This window comes from Diuraphis noxia, unplaced genomic scaffold (genome assembly GCF_037042655.1).
Source record: "Diuraphis noxia isolate RWA-SAM2 unplaced genomic scaffold, SU_Dnox_SAM2 contig0002, whole genome shotgun sequence".
In the NCBI taxonomy this organism is placed as follows: domain Eukaryota; kingdom Metazoa; phylum Arthropoda; class Insecta; order Hemiptera; family Aphididae; genus Diuraphis; species Diuraphis noxia.
This window is the reverse complement of record NW_028301712.1, coordinates 45,332,275-45,349,475: the sequence shown is the minus strand read 5'-3', so window position 1 is coordinate 45,349,475 and position 17,201 is coordinate 45,332,275. Positions and strand designations below refer to the sequence as shown.

General features: G+C 27.5%; 1 protein-coding gene across 2 annotated transcripts; it reads right to left on the bottom strand.

Annotated features, from left to right (window-relative positions):
- Positions 1 to 257: 257 nt before the first annotated feature.
- LOC107164813 (alpha-(1,6)-fucosyltransferase-like) lies at positions 258 to 14,953 on the bottom strand. 2 transcript variants are annotated; one of them, XM_089219112.1, is made up of 10 exons: positions 14,936 to 14,953; positions 8,680 to 8,915; positions 7,772 to 7,793; positions 6,815 to 7,168; positions 6,311 to 6,518; positions 4,970 to 5,219; positions 3,843 to 4,019; positions 3,596 to 3,752; positions 1,702 to 1,962; positions 258 to 426 (listed from the first exon to the last, which is right to left on the bottom strand). In XM_089219112.1, the coding sequence occupies exons 2-10, from the start codon at positions 8,898 to 8,900 to the stop codon at positions 364 to 366; spliced, it is 1,713 nt and encodes a 570-aa protein (XP_089075238.1). In that variant the 5' UTR covers positions 8,901 to 8,915; positions 14,936 to 14,953; the 3' UTR covers positions 258 to 363. The 2 variants fall into 2 exon arrangements, with proteins under 2 accessions (XP_089075238.1, XP_089075237.1); XM_089219111.1 differs by lacking the exon at positions 14,936 to 14,953 and adding an exon at positions 10,537 to 10,689.
- Positions 14,954 to 17,201: the final 2,248 nt, after the last annotated feature.

Below are 17,201 nucleotides of genomic sequence, written 5' to 3'. Positions count from 1 at the left end.
CTGATTTATTATGGGTAAACAGTGCTATATGTATAATTACCACTTATCCACGCTTGTTTATATGACATATTATCAAATATATTGCGGAGGAACATTGACAGGTCCGTGAGAGAAAACAAACAAGGGGCATAATTTGATTTCAACACTTGGTGTAACTCTTTACCTATATTCTGTACAGGTAGCTAATCAGTTGTTGGTACGAGTGTAATAACACGTATATTTAGGTATTTACGCCCATGTTGAATTTACGATAAACATTTTCTAATAAACTTCAAATAACATTTTTATTTTATTTACAAAACATTCATGTATTTAATTAATAGCACACAATTTACATTTGTTATAAATTTTATTTTTCCGTGTCTAAATGTCGACAGTGATATTTGGATAAGTGGCAAATGGAAAAACTTCAATTTTCGTTGTTACCTAAAATCAAATAATATAATGTATTTAAACATAATTTATTATTAGTTTTGTACATTTTTTGATATCTTCTGTAAATAATAATGTATTTTACATCCGTGAAATTATTCTCTTTTCCACATAGTCTTACGAACTTCACAAGGTTAGGTTAGGTTAGGTTACCTAATATTAACCTAATATTACTTTATATTTACCTAATATTAACCTTCACAAGTATTAAAATTATGTATGCTAGGGGGGGACTATTCCAGCAACATTTTAATTATCTTTAGGGAAATTAATTATAATGTAACATTTTTTTGTTCAAATAATATAATTAAATTAAAATTGGAGAGTGTTTTAAATGTCTTTTAGGCATTTAAATTACAAATAAGAAAAGAATATATTTTATATTTTTGAATTAGGTACCTATGCGGAAATTAAATAATTTGTTTGCATTTATTACAAAGTAACAAAGGTATGCAAGTTAAAGAAAATGATTAACTTAACTTAAGTTAAGAAGATACATGATCTTAAGAGTTTGGAACTTTATGTACCTAGGAGTAGACATAAACTCATAAACTCACAGGCATATAGTCACGAAGAAATACACAAGAGAATCACAGCTGGCAACAAATGCTATTATTCATTAGTCCAATCATTTAAATCTAAAATATTATTATTAAAGAATAACAAAAATCAGATTATAAGACTCTCGTCAGACCAATGTACTATATGTTTGTGGAGTATGGTCGTCCACCAAATCTGACGAAAACAAATTAATGATTTTCGAAAGTAAACTCCTACAAAGAATATTTGGACCAAAGAGAAACGATGAAGGTGGCTATGAAATAAGATCAAACAGAGAGCTGAATACTTTATTTGACGAGTCCAATATAGCTGCCACACTCAAGAGCCGGAGAATGAGATGGACAGGACACGTCTGGAGAGCAGAAGGCCCACTTATAATGGTCTTCACGAAATGGAAACCGAACAAAAGTCGACCGACAGCAAGGCCTTGGCAAAGATGGGAGGACCGAGTCAAAGAAGACTTCAGATTTTTGGGAGTTATTAACGGAAAAGAATTTGCAGAACACAGAGCAGCGCGGAGGGAGATAGTAGAAGCGGTGATGAGTCTAAATGGCCTAGAATAAGCTTAGAAAAAAAAAAAAAATGTCAACCTTTACACAATTATTTAACAAATACAAAAAATTAAGAATTTATATGGCTCTTAATGGTTAGGCACATTAAAATAACTGTGAAACTCGTCTATATTATCGTTTACACATAATATTTTACCTTGAAACTAGGATACAGAAGCGTTTTATTTGTTCTCAAATTTGTCCCTTTTGAATAACCGTTCCAATGATTTCCAGCTACTTCGATCTCGTCACCTACTTCTAGATCCATCTCATCCGGTCCGTCTGCTTTATGAGATATTAAAGCTACATTCAGTCTATGAACTTGACCACTAAAATAAAATGTATCGTCTAAAGAAGTAAACTTAGCTGATGCATCTGGTTGGAGACTGTTCATAATTTCATAAGCTAACCGGCATACCTGCAATAAAAACACAATTTATCGAAAATAAATTTAAGTATATACTAATTTTATTTAACGCTTTTTTAAATATTTAATTGGTCGATATTGACGTTTAATAAATTATATAAAAATATGAGATAAGCAACTTTTTTCTTTATCTTACTGAATTCAATTATATGTAGAGAAGCTTGTAAGTTGTAAGTACCTCTAGAGATCAAAAAATGTAATTTTAAGAAATTTAAATTGAAAGTTTTTTTTATATTTTTAATAAGAGTGATATAATATGGTATAACTAAAGAAAATTATAATATATTTCAGAGCTCAATGCTTTTAAATTTAATTGTATTTCTGTTTAAAAATATGAAAGTTGTATATTTAATTATATATCGACATGGAGTATGTTGTGACATGCATGTTTGTTTGATACTGCAATGCCACGAATCACGATGGTCTGATTTAAACAAGTATTCATGTGAGTGATATACAGAGTGTACTGTGTATATTTACTCATTGTGATATCTTACGAGAAAATGGAGATATCAAAATTCTGGTTTTGTCACAAGACTTTATTTTTCTAAACATTCTGAGATTTCAAAATTTTACATTCATTAATTTCCTAATTTTAAATATTTTTTCTAGTGTTGAAGAAACAAAAATTATTATAACCAGACACACTGAAAGTGTTCGGTCGGCTGTACGAAGAAGCGTGTGGCGCAGCAGGTCATATATTTAATAATACTATGATGGTGTTTAATAATTCGAAATTTTTCTCGAAATTAAAAAAAATTAAAAATCAGGAAACTAACGAAAATACAATTTTTAAACGTCAATAAACTCTACAAAATGGCTATAGTGAATTATTTTGGAAATAATTAAATAAAAAAAAAATATTTGTATTTTTTTACCAAACCTTTAAAATAAATTAAAATAATATGATATAATTGTAGTTCTTATCCCTGTAATAAAACCAGAATTTCGATATCTCCATTATTTCGGAAGAAATCGCAATGGATAAATCCTCGTGGGACACCAGTATTTATATACTTATATGTTACATACCAATCAGAAAAAGCTCTACAAATTTACATGAATTCATGAATTATAACCATATTAAGATTTTTCATAATTCAGAACCAGCTGGTTTTACATATATGAATATATGATGAATACCGAAGCAAAGTATCGTGGAATATAGGGATGATGCCGTATTTTGTTCAATTCCATATAGGTATATAATATGATATAATACATTCAATCTACTGAGGAAAAACACAATCGTCATAGGTTATTAATTTATTGAAATGATAAATGTAACGATGTTGCCTAATAGTGTGGTTAGGTGGTTGGTATTAGCCACTATAACGTGTTCTTAGTTTAATTATCAAATTGCATCGCCTGAATGGGTAACTGTGTCTATTATATTAAATTTGACGAGCTATTAATGTAATTTTACAAGTATTTGAGTTGTAAGATTTGTAATCAATAAGTATATTTGTAACTATTTTGAGTTCTTGAGTTAATTTGGATGCAAAACCCTGAATATATATTATCATTCAATTATAAACAATTTTTACTTTTAACACTTTTCTAATTAATTATTATTGATAAATTATAATGAACAATGATTTAGAGGAAATACAATTTGACATACATTTGACGAAAAAGTACAAACTAAGTAGTCACAGTGATGAGATAGAAAATATACGTCGGTGATGATATCCATAATCGAACTGTCCAACTCTCGTTTACTAAGGATCCCTGCAGTTTTGGATATTTCTGTATCTCCGATAATATCGTATTCAGGATATCTAATTAAACACGATTTATTATTTACACCATTTACGAATAAACGTAAGTATTATAATAACGAAGTATAAGCTTGAATATTTGAAACACACTTAAGTCGAGCTTCATTAAACAGTGTTAAATCGTCCGTTGCCAAATAAATTCGTTTTGTGTAGTATTCGCCGTTTAATTCTTTGAGTTTGTAATAGTCTTCAACGTGATACATATATTCTTCGAGTTTGTGGAATGAAGCTTCAGCGATGAGTTTATCGGATCGTCTGATATGCACACTGAACAAAAACACTTAATTTTATAGATATCCGTAACACCAGTTACATATAGGCTATATCTATAAAGCCACGTGGCGTATCTAGTTATGATTTGAAAGTACTATAGTAGTCGTCGTTTATTCGATTCAAAGCTAATGAACACAGTTGCCTATATTGGAGTCATTAATGTCCTATTAGTTTTATTTTAATGCTAGAAAAATTCTGTATTTTTAAGGACATACCTATTTCTTCTTTTTTTGAATTTATTGCATACAATTTAATTATTTATAAAATAACGAAACAACATTTTTGAATACGTCATAAACATTATTTTCTATATTTTTTCGTCATAAATGTTCATGTTTTTTTTTATTTTTTTAAGAAACATTTGGAATATATAAATAATTATAAATACATAAAAATGAATATTTATCGGTTTGTATCCAAATTGAAGTTTTCATTATAATGTGTAGGTAAGAATATATTTTTATTGTTGCACCACCGCATTGTATTGTTGCCTGTTGGATTAATGAAATCTAATAATCTAATCTCCAAAGTTCAATTTAAGTGGAAATTAATAGATGAATCACATAACATTTTTTCGCAAAATACATAGACCTATTTTATGCCCGGCTAACAGTAGTTAATTTTAATTAGTGTTATAAAAAGAACTGTTTGCTGAATAATTTCAACTAAGATTTTCATTTATGAGTGATTACAATAGGTACTTATTGAAAATTGAAAATTGAGTGTACTTCATAAACAGCTGTGTACTCAAATCATCTCAGGATTCTGGTGTAACGACGTTCTAATTTATTTATAATAATATATAGAATTTACACTTAACTGTGATCGGTCTTATCTAAGATAAAATTTTATGAAAATACAGTAATATTATGTAAATATTGGTTTTAATTTAATGTTTCTATACATATTGTAATATCATGGTTATGCAATATAAAAATGTTTACCCGACAATTGGTTTTTTGAAATGCACTCGCTTGGCAAATTCGTCAAATACTTTGGTAGTGGATGGTTGTAGCCGGAAGATGTATTTAAAGAACTGTCCTATCCACCATACAGCGGGATCGCCGTGCAAGACGTTTATTCGTTCAGCTAAGTCCTCAGGCAATACGACCGGAATGTAAGGAGGATGTAAATTCTTGGCAGCGGATTCGGGTGTGGGCACGTTAAAGTTTATTACTTGGATGGTTTCGTTGCCTATAATATTATGAAAGTGAATAGTAAATTCAACAAAATAGCTCATTAGTCATTACCTTTGTGTTATTGTGGTATAAAATGGGCGATATCTACTTCATAAAAAAACAGAATTTTCTAATCTTCTGACCAATATTCATAGTTGATCATTACATAATCAAAATTTTTTGAAGATATGTGTACAATCATTAAATATAGTTTTTATTGCATTTTTTTTTCTTATTTTCATGCACTTTTATAATATTTATAATATATATATTATAAATCATCATAATATATTACTTTTTATGGCGAGATAAGACATACTTAATATTTTGATAATTTATTTCATTGCATAAATTAATAAATATTTTTTAATTACAATTTTTTTTATCACTTAGTAGTATGCAATAAGCATTAAACGATAAAAGAAAGTTGTGTTAGTTACACTATTTATAACTTAAGTACGATTGAACTGATTTGTCTGAAAATTAATGGGGAGGTAGCTTAGAATCAGGAGACGGACATACAATATGAGAACTTATTTAGACAAATAAGCATGTCCGCTCTATTATTTTATATTTAGGAATAAGACTCCGTTATGATTTTCTATAAGTGAATTTAAATTACCAAAATAAGTTCTCACCAAGTATATAAATTATCGAGATATTATAATAAATTTATTAAAAATTTATCTTATTTAGCATTTTTTATGAAATCACAACTTTACTGTGTGCTTATAATTCGTACAAATTAACAAAGTTTTTTTATGAGTGCTTAGCAATTTTTATATGTAGTTTGACAAAGAATTTTTGTTGGGATAAAAATATACTGCTAGCATAACCACAGAAAATGAATTTAAAAAAACAGTTTGAGGCATTATATCGAATAGCTATAATCGAATAGCCAACGAATTTAAAAAACAGTCTGAGGGATATAAAATGTAGGATTTTAAACGGATTATTAATTGTACGGGTTTAGATAGTTTTAAATAAATAAAATGCATGTAGGTATAAGTAAATTTAATAGTAATTGTTAAAAAAAAATTATAATAAATCTAGGAAGTAAATACAATTATATATTCAATACTAACATTTGATAAACATTTAACTTACCAGGCCAAAGTGAAACTGTTTCACCGTCGTTCGAAGTACACGTGTCGCTAAGTGGTAAAAATATATTTTCAAATCCTTTGCTAGTAAACTCCCATTTTTTAGGAGTGCCTATAATCATTGTCCTCTCAGTGGCGTAGGCGACAATCAAGCACTTGACAAAATGGTGTACGCGACATCCATATCCACAACAATTCCTTTGGGGGCAAACCTATAAGTGTAACGTATAATAAAAAAATTTGTTGATAATTGTGGAAGTCAAATTTTACGTAGGTCGTACGTAGGTCAGTAGGCTAGTGTAGTATAGATTCGGGACTATGACATTTTTTTTTCGACTCTTAAATAATATAAATTACAATTTATTTTTAAATTATTTAATGATCAAATAGCGCTCTATGTTATAATCAGATACAAGAGAGTGATGCTTCAAGAAAGGTTAAATATAAAGGGGTGAGGATGATCATTAAATAAATATTATATAATTGAATATTATTCGTACAAACTTACACTGACGAAATTGCACTGAAGCTTTTTAGCTTTTGAACAGTCGGGTGGATTCTGCGTATGTTGAATTCTCTTTTCTACTAGTTTACTCAAAGAGTCAAATTCTTTCCACCTCCATTGTGAATAACCATCGACATCGGCGAGCTTGGTGACGTCTTTCAATAAAGATCTATAGTGTTCGTCGACCATTGTTTTCATATGAGAAATTTTCGGTTTCAAATCTTTGATTTCGTTAGCCAACGATTGTAACGAAAAACTTACGTAATACCAAAATTCTTTTGTGTTTGAATAAATTCGGCGACGTAACACTTCGTACCCTTCAGATGGGCTGTATAAAATTTTCCATTTGTCCATCATCTGTAGAAAGCCAAGCAATTAACCTTGACATAGGAATATTATTATTTTGCGACGTGCAATTGGTTCGATTCTGCTTTAAAATATTTTATCCTGTGACAATCCATACCTAATTTTCTAAATTGTAATTTGTCATTGGGCTTTAATTGTAACAAAATATATATATTTTACGTTTTATTGATTTGTATTTTCAATTCAGATATATTTAAGTTTTTAAATAAACAGAACGGTGTTCTTTTATTATATTTTCACTTTTAAGTTTCTGTTGAACATGTTAAACTAATTTGAAAATGATTTCGGAAATTCGGAATTATAAAATAATAGTACCAGCAAGTTAGTCACACAATTGGCTCCTAGTTTCGGTTAGTATAATAATATCATAGAGAAGTTTGAAAATACGAGGAAAAATAAAATATAAAATGTATTTAGAAACTATGTATTTGGTATAATAATATTCAAAATATAAGAAAAAGAGAAATAAAAACTTTTTAAAACATCAAACAATGCGAACATCTGTTGGTACATAATATTATGTGTATTTCTACGATTAAAATCTAAGATAATAGTACTGCACGATGTAGTAAATAACATAACATGTGTACCTACTTTTTTTTCGTTGAGTCTCAATCTAAAAACATAAAACATAAACATACATGATTATTACAACTTTTATACTATTGTATAACACATTAAACTAAATAATTATTCATATTACAATATTTTATTATTAACAGTGGTACTGTTTTTTCTTCGTAATAATATTATATTCCGTTTTATTAATACAAATATAATATTTTTGTTCTAAGGTTGTTTGATGGATTGTATGATATATGTTTAAAATTACGATTATTTTCGTACATCTATCCGTAGACACCAATTAATACAGATTGTGTGTTGCCGCGCATCGTATAATAAAAATTGAATGCACGGAATAAATTAATAAATGTGACACTGCGATTTTTTTAAGGTTTTTTTGGAATTAAAAATCAGAAACAAATATCGTAAACGGATAAAATGCAGTCAACGATATCACGAATATTTACTTTAATATTATATTCTAATACTTCTTAACGAGACACACAAATTAAGAGGACGTGATATCCACATGTGTTGTCTCCATCTTACAAGTGCGTAACATAACAAATTTTACGCTCAGCAGATCAAGGTTTGCTCCGTTGGTATAAGAGTTAGAGTGAATCGACCTGTGAATTTATTCACACTATATAGAGTGAATTTAAAAGTAAGAATATAGTTTGGACGACCTTATTGGCATTTTACTACATTTTAATTTTGAAGCGAGTTATAAATATTTTAAAATTGAAAATTTTTGTAAATCTCAATGCTATGCTACGCACTTGTAAAACAGAATAAACACGCATGCGGGTATCATGACGTCCTCTTAAGCGAATATCTTCCAAACTCTGAATATGTAAGATAATATTTTATATTATATACATATTGATTACTACCACGATGGAAAAAAAGTAATTAAATACAACTGCAGCATGACTTACTTTTGATTTAGGTTGTTCTTTATTGCTATCAGTTCCATGTTGGTTCTGTGTAACTCGTCGATATGTTGAAGCACTATGGCAAGCGTTTGATCATCGTCAACGTATTTTTTGCCCTCGAAGTAAAAAGTTGTAAAAAAGAAAACGACCCATATGAGTGCTAAGTACATAAATATTTGCTTCCAGAACCGTTGGTAGTATTGAATTATCTTCATAAAATTCATGGTTGATTTCAAATCCTTAAATTAATTCAATAAATTTAAGACAGTTATTTGACGTGAAGTATTTAGTTAAGTTTATGATTACAGTGGTTATGAAATTTTTTATAGCTATATACATCGTATTACCTTTAGGGGTATGTTTATTTGAATTACGAGTATTAATGTAGACTTTGAGAATTTAATTTTTTTCTTTCTATAAATCTCATTAATAATGTTTTTGTTTATTACGTTTAAGTGATTTAATATGCGATACATCGTCTTACGCTTATGTATTGTTCAATAGTAGTTAAACAGTATTAAAATTATATACGCACTATTTTTTTAAGAATAATTTAATGTTAAAATGTTGACAAAAATACAAAATTTATCAGTTAGAAAATTTGCAAACTATATTCCAAGTATTTAAAATTTATAAAATGTTTAAAATTAATTTATAAAATTCCCACGTAATAAGTTTATATTGTTACCAAGAAATTTAAAATATATTTAATTATGGGTTTTTATTTATGCTTTATGGACATCTTAAGTTCAAACTAGCTTGGAATTAAATATTTAAAATAAATTACGGTTTTAGTTGTTTTGTTGTGATTAAAAAATATTATTCCTGGGTACTTGAAACTTTTATTATATATTACTATATTTTATACACTACAATTTCTTCGCAAAAATTAGTTTAACTTACTGCAGTACTAATTCATAATAGTAATATGAATTACTTTAATAACAAAAGTATCATAACCGTAAGATATTATACTAAATTATATTATATGCTGATAGACAACATTCGCTCAGAACCGTTTTTGTATACAATGATTTTACACATCATTGAATTCAAATCAAACACATCCATTACAGTGACTTATCTTGATACCTAATGTTCACATCAGAGCGTTACTTACTTGCTCGCTTTATTTTAATTCAAATGTTTTGTAAAATATGTTCAGTTATTAAGTATGATTTTATTTTCAGATAGTTTATGGGCGTATTATAACATTCATAATTTGATATTGAGAAATAACTGACGAAACTGCTTTGACTGGATTATTGATAATCGTTGTAATATGTTCAAAAATCAAAAATCGTAAATTCACATGACCTAATATTTCATAAAATAGCTTAAACTATTGTTGTACCTACCTAAATATTTCTTAAATATTTCTAAGAACCGAAACAAAATTTCCCTATTAGGATATGTTTTAATAATTCAAACCAATGCATTTTAACGGGGCGGGGAGTTAATTTATATCTTAATTTTATCATATTGTAGTTTTTTTCACGTACATTCGTACATCATATTATAACTATTAATTACAATACGTATTTAATACGTACAGCACTACATAAGTGCATACAAATGAACCGATCAAGGGGAGGGATTCTTTACCATCTCCCATCCATCGTGATTACGCGTTCACTGCCAGTGTCTCTCAGACAAAAAAAAAAAAATTATAAAAATTAAAAAAAAAAAGGGTGATTATCTCTGAAGGATCCGCATTTGTCTAGTCTTTACCTATCACTTATGTATTATTACTTATTAGGTATCGATTAACCTATACTTTATATTTTGCAGATTTGCTAAATTCGTTAAATCTTATTGATTAAGACTTAATACTAAATATTATTATACATAAATGTTTACTTAACACGTTGAGTGCCTCGGTATTTATGATGGTGTATTGTGAGTTTCTGCGCCAAAACTGAGTTGCGCCGTTGACGGTTGACTACGTGTCGAAATCGGTTCCCCACGCCCGGTGAAGTTGTTATTTAAAATGTAAATATTGTTTTAGGTGTAAATGTATATTATAATAAAATGTTTTTTTTATAAGGGTCACTGGTAATTTATTGCCACACAAATTTGTTTTTAAATTAAAAAAAAAAAAATAATGAAATATAATAAATACGAATTTACATATAAAACAAAACTGTTCACGTATAATATACACCATGTATTTTATTAAAATAAACTAATATTATATTTGTCAGTCAATTAGTGACAAATGACAACACAAATAATATTGTATTATTATATTATTGGAAATAGAACCGCCGCGCTGTCGACATCGCCGTCGATGTCGTCGTAATACTGGGCAAAATAATTAATACACATTAAAAATAGGTACTCAAAATCCAAATATACCAATTAAATCACGAGATCCTACTGAATAACCACGTCATATAAAAATTGAAATGGTGCGTCTATATGATGCGATGAAATAATACACCCATAAAGATACATATAACATAATATGTCAACTACGTGTCGACTGCGGTCCTGGTGACCCAGCAAAAGTTGTCGATCGTACCAGTGGCGTAATTACGGCGGGGGGAGGGATTTGGGTGTCGTATCCCCCCCCATGACCTTTTTTTTTTAAGACTGGTTAACTACATTCACATATGTACTTCTTTATTTAATAATATTATTATTATTTTAGATTCTGAACGAAGTGATGAAAGTATTGATTTTACAATGATGTGTGTTTTTTTTTTCTGTTTTTGTGTCTGTGTACAGCATAACTAGTCGAAATAATGCTTCATTTTCAAACTTTGGGGGTGGTTTCCGATGTAAAAGTGAATATCCTTGGTGCATTATAGAGGTCAAAAGTAAACATTTTCCAACAGTTTTCAAAAAAAATCGAGTAAAACAAAAAAAAAATGACAGAAAAACGGGAATTTTTACGCAAAACCAGTTTTCGACCAAATCGATATTTTTATATGGTTGTAATTCAAAAACTAATCACTGTAAATACTTGAAATTTTCACCAAATGTTAATGTTAGTGATATCTATATACAGCTTAATTTTAAAAAATGTTCTAATTTTTTTGAATTATTTATAGACTGAAATTTTCGATTTTTTTGAGAATTTTTTTTTTAAGTGTCGGTAAAAAAATGTTGGACAACCAAAAAAACATGAAAATTTAATACAAAGTTTCTAATAAGTTGGTCTAATTGTAGCTAAAAAAAATTAAAAATCATTAGTCACAATTTTTTTTTATAAGCGTTTATAGTTCAAATTTTTACGAAATCTGTCGAAAACACGAATATTTGCAAGTAGTTTGGAAGTTGAAAAATCATAAAAAAATTTTGTGTTTATAACTAAGAATTAAAAATACAACAATAAGTTTTTCATAAGTTTTCTTGAAGGAAAACTTAGCTATAGATAAAAGTCAAAACTTCATTAAAGGAAAAATTTTAAGTGTGTTTGAATTTTAAATTTTTTCGAAATAGCGTAACGATAACGATTTATCCTCAAACGAATTTAAATATTTGTTATTATTCAAAAAGTATAAATCTTAGACACATGAAAATTATATCAGTTATTTAGATTGGCATTTTCTTTACATGATTTAATTTTCAAAATATTTTGACTTTTTTTGAGATATTTATAGACAACTGAAATTTTCAATTTTTCAGAAATTTTTTTTTGAAGTGTCGATAAAAATTTTTTGGCCCTATCAAAATACTTGAAAATGTAATACAAAGTTCCTCATAAGTTATTCATATAGTGATAATACATAGGCACGATTTTTTTTATTAGTATTTGAAGTTCAAATATTGACTAAATACATAAAAATTACGGCAATGTATAAATTATCTTAGATCGAAATTCATAAAAGTTTTTCTTTTTAATTCTAAGATTTGAGAATTTAATACAAGGCTCATAATATATTTGTACAATAGCAGTTGAAAAATAAAAGAAATATATAGCCACATTTTTTTTTTACATGCATTCAAAGTTTAATTTTGACAACATACGTAAAAATCACGAAAATTCGTAAATTATTTTTTCATAGAAATTCATAAAAAATTTACCTTTTATACCTTAGATTTGAAAATTTAATACAAGGCTCCTAAAATATTTTTACAATAGCAGTTGAAAAATAAAAGAAATGTAAAGTCATATTTTTTTTTTACAATTATTTAAATTTAAATTTTGACAACATACGTAAAAATCAGGAAAATTCGCAAATTATTTTAAGCTAGAAGTTCATAAAAAATTTTCGTTTTAAATCTAAGATTTGACAAAAATTCGTCAAAACCATGAATATAATTTTTTTGTGTTTGTCACTACGTTTTGGGGCAGTAAAAATGCTTCGACTTTTAACTTCAGTACCTTGTTAAATCAGAAAGTGAATCTAGTTGATACTTTGGGGGATCAAAAGTAAAAAATTCTTAATATTTTTCTTAATAGTCGAGAAAAACAAACTTAAAATTAAGGGAAAAACGGGAAATTTTATGCACACTCATTTTTCGAGAAAATCGATTTTGGTTTTTTATGTAACTTTAAAACGAATGACCATTGATACATGAAATTTTCATCGAATGTTAATGAAATTGCTATTAACATATTATTACAATAGCAGTTGAAAAATAAAATTAATTCATAGTTCCAATTTTTTTTATAAGCATTCAAATTTTGAATTTTGACAAAATACGTAAAAATCACAAAAATTCACAAATTATTTTAAGCTAGAAATTAATAAAAAATTGTCTTTTTTAAACTAAGATTTAAAAATTTAATATAAGATTCCTTACAAGTTTTTCAATGTTTATCACAAAAAAATGTCCACTAGAAATGCAAATAAAATTTTTATAAGCATTTGAATTTCAAATATTGACAAAAATTCGTTAAAACCATGAATATTTGCAAATTATTTTGTAGTACAAAATTCATATTCATTTTATATTTTTATCTAAGGTTATAAAATTCAACACTAAGTTTTCCATAAGTTTTGCTTCAAATAGCTATAGAGAAAATTTGAAGCGTCATTATAGGAAAAATGTTTTGAGCGTTTGAGTTTTAAATTTTTATGAAATCGCGTAATGATAACGATTTATCCTCAAACCAGGTATATGTATATCTATGATAATAAAAGGTATTATGAATTATGATAACTACATGATAACTACACTAATTGATTAACCATGCCATATTCAAAATGCGTCAAAATAAAATATTTGTTTCAAAATAGAATATATGACAATATTTAAATATAATATATCCTAGACTGACAAATCATCTCCGTTCAGAATCGTTTTTCGTATACAATGATACCTATCATTGCATTCAAATTTAATCCCATCCATTACAGTAACCTACTGTACATCAGAACGACTGACCCGCTTTTTTTATATATATTTATATTGAAATCAAATACCTCGACGAATTAATATTATTATACATAGAATATATTTTACACTTTATAGAAATAACACAAAAAAAAAAAAACAAATGCTTTATGCTAGTTATACATATAAATACTTCGTACCTAGTTCGTTTTAAATGCAGCCACGCAATTTTATAAGTATCACTATTTCAATATGTTTTGTGTATGTTTTGAGTTTGTGTAAGCATTGTGTAGTGGTACAAAAATAAACCACCGAGCAGTAAAGTATTATTTTAGCGTGGATCGACGACGCTCGACGATTATCAGATTATTTTATCTAGAATAAAATTGTTATATTATCTATCCTATCTTATCCTATCCTACTATTTTTCCGCAGTCCTATTGTCCATGTCTCACGTGTACATAAATATATTGCTCTGAATTTTGAAAGGTGCTTATAATAAATACTTTATATTTCTTTTTATAGGGGGGGGGGTATAGGTAAAATGTTAAAACATTTTATCCCCCCCCCCAAAAAAAAAAAACATGGCCAAATTACGACACTGCGTGGCACTCAACGTGTTAACCTAGTTAATTGTGTTTAGATATTTAATTGAGCGGAGCGAGGAATGTATTGGTTTTACAATGACGTTTATTCAACTGTTTTAATAATTCAAACCAATGCATTTTAACGGTTGGGGGGGGGGGGAGTTAATTTATATCTTAATTTTATCATGTAATTTTTTTTCTTGTATAGTCGTACATTATGTAATTATTAATTACAATACGTATTTATCATCCGGATAACCGGATCAAAACTCGTAATATGAAGATCTCGCAAAGAGTATAGCATTCTATGACACACTGCCATCTTGCAGCATGATAATTCAAACGATGTATAATAATATACAGAAAAATATCGAATCACTTACCGACAGATTTATTTAAATCAAAACGGTATAGAATTTTTAATCAGTGTACTAATACAACTAATGTAGTATCACTTATTGCGATGTGTGTACAACTTATCCTGTAAAAATGTCGCCTTGATGATCACAAACCATGCTTGGGAATATAATATTGTAATATTATTATTTATTATTATGAATTATTATACACCTATTCATAAAATAAAATCACGAGTTCATAACCACATATTATTACATAGGTGACTTCGAGAGGTGCAAAATGCGTGGACATTATCCTGTATATGAGAATATTATAATAACTAAATAATATATTGTATATTTGCACAATTTTATGATTTATATTCATAATTATAAGTGGAATAAATTATGTTTGTGTTAAATATTGTTTGGCTTGTGTGCTCAATGTGTACCTTGTACATAAATACCTCCTGGTACTGCTAAACTGTGCCATTTTATTTTGTACTAATTTACATAATCACATTTCACTATAGTATTAATTGAGGTAATATAATTTAAAAAATCGAATCAGAATGAATATTTCAACCCCTGCTTCATCCGAGGGAAATGTAAAGCATTGCTTTTTATTTTTTTACGAGTATTTTACGTACGAGTATATTATCATTTATTGCGTTTTTTTTACGTGATTGATGTTTGTAAGAAATATTAGATTTTCTATATTATTTCGAGTAGTTCAAATTATGAACTTTGTTTTTAGAAACAGCTATATATAACTATACTTAAGTTACCTCTTACCTAGTCATTAAAAAGACTCAATATTACAAGTTTCACTTTTGGAGTGATTGTGCGCTCAAAAATTTACTGAAGAATAATAGGCATGAGCACACACCTTAATATTGTTATTATTATTAATTCCTGGTGGGAAAAGATGTACAATACATAATAAGTAGTAATCTACCTATACGTACAATCAGCTTATAAGTTTGGTATAATATTTACATCATTAAAAGAAAAAATTAAAATTATTAAAATTGTTTTTACTATAACATACAATGCGATTTATAGGACTATATAGTTCAGCATTTTTGTGTACAGCTTTCAATGTTGAATGTATTTTTTATACGAGTCCTCATCGGTTGGACGTGGAAATTAATCTTGTTCGTCAATATTCGGATACTCATTGCTTTACCGCCTTTAGTAATTTGTATAGAAGTAAATATCATTATAATCACGCAAAGGTGATAGCGGTCATGGTGTAAGATCACATTTTATTGACAATCAGGGTTTTTTTGTTTATATTGTTTTATAGGGCTTGTAGGGATTTCAAGAAGTGGATAATAACGGAATAGGAAGATTAAATTTTTTAGTAATTAATAGAATGATTCTATCAACTTTTTTGACTCACTAAACTACGCAAAAAGTGTGCGATACTTCAAACTAAGTGACAAGACTATATTCTCCCTCGGCCCAAGCTAGATGTCCTTATGATGTTCTCACTCAACAACAACAATAATAATAATGAAAAAATTACAATTGTACGTGTGCATTTTTGTAAAAAATTTATTATATTATTAGTTGTTGATTTTCTAAAAAAAAAGTTTGTAATTAATAAGTTAGATGACTTTGTTAGGAAAACTTAAATTTAAAAAAAAAAAAATAGACTAATAAATTAAACAAACTATGATAATATTATATTATCATATGTTTATATTGTTTTTATTATTCAGCATGTATAGTAGTAATAAATAATAATCATACATTTTATTATATTTACTTAATTAATAAACACCAATTTGGCAATTACAAAGTTTGGGATTTATTTGCTTGTCTAGGAAGAATGGGCTTAATAATTTACACTTATACAGGCGTATAAATTAAGGTTTAAACGAAATTTTATTTTTAATGGGTTGATATTAACGTTTTAAAATAAACCAAATAGTGTTAAATTATTATTACGTATACTGTCGCCTTTAAGTTATACTAATCAACGAGTTACACTAAATTGAAAATTATTTCTGAAATTTAGAACTAAAGACAAATTTAGCTTCAAGTTTGTTCATGCACTTGGCCCTAGTTTTGTTTAGTGCAATATTAGAAGGTAAATAATTTGAAAATTAAAGGAAAAATAAAATAATATTTATCCAGAAACATGCACAAGACATAAAAGTAAAACATCTTTGAAACGTCAAATAATGTGAACTCTATAAATAGTATTATGTGCGTTTGTACGATTAAAAGATAGAATCTAGAATATTATGAAGTATAATGGAATGGCTTGTTTACTTTTTTTCGTTGAATTTCAGTCTAAAAA

Coding starts and splice junctions, on each gene's coding strand:
- LOC107164813 (XM_089219112.1), bottom strand. CDS start 8,900: ATGAATTTTATGAAGATAATTCAATACTACCAACGGTTCTGGAAGCAA. Junction 7,169..7,771: donor TGAGACTCAACGAAAAAAAA/GTAGGTACACAT, acceptor GGCTTTCTACAG/ATGATGGACAAATGGAAAAT. Junction 5,220..6,310: donor AACAGTTTCACTTTGGCCTG/GTAAGTTAAATG, acceptor ATAATATTATAG/GCAACGAAACCATCCAAGTA.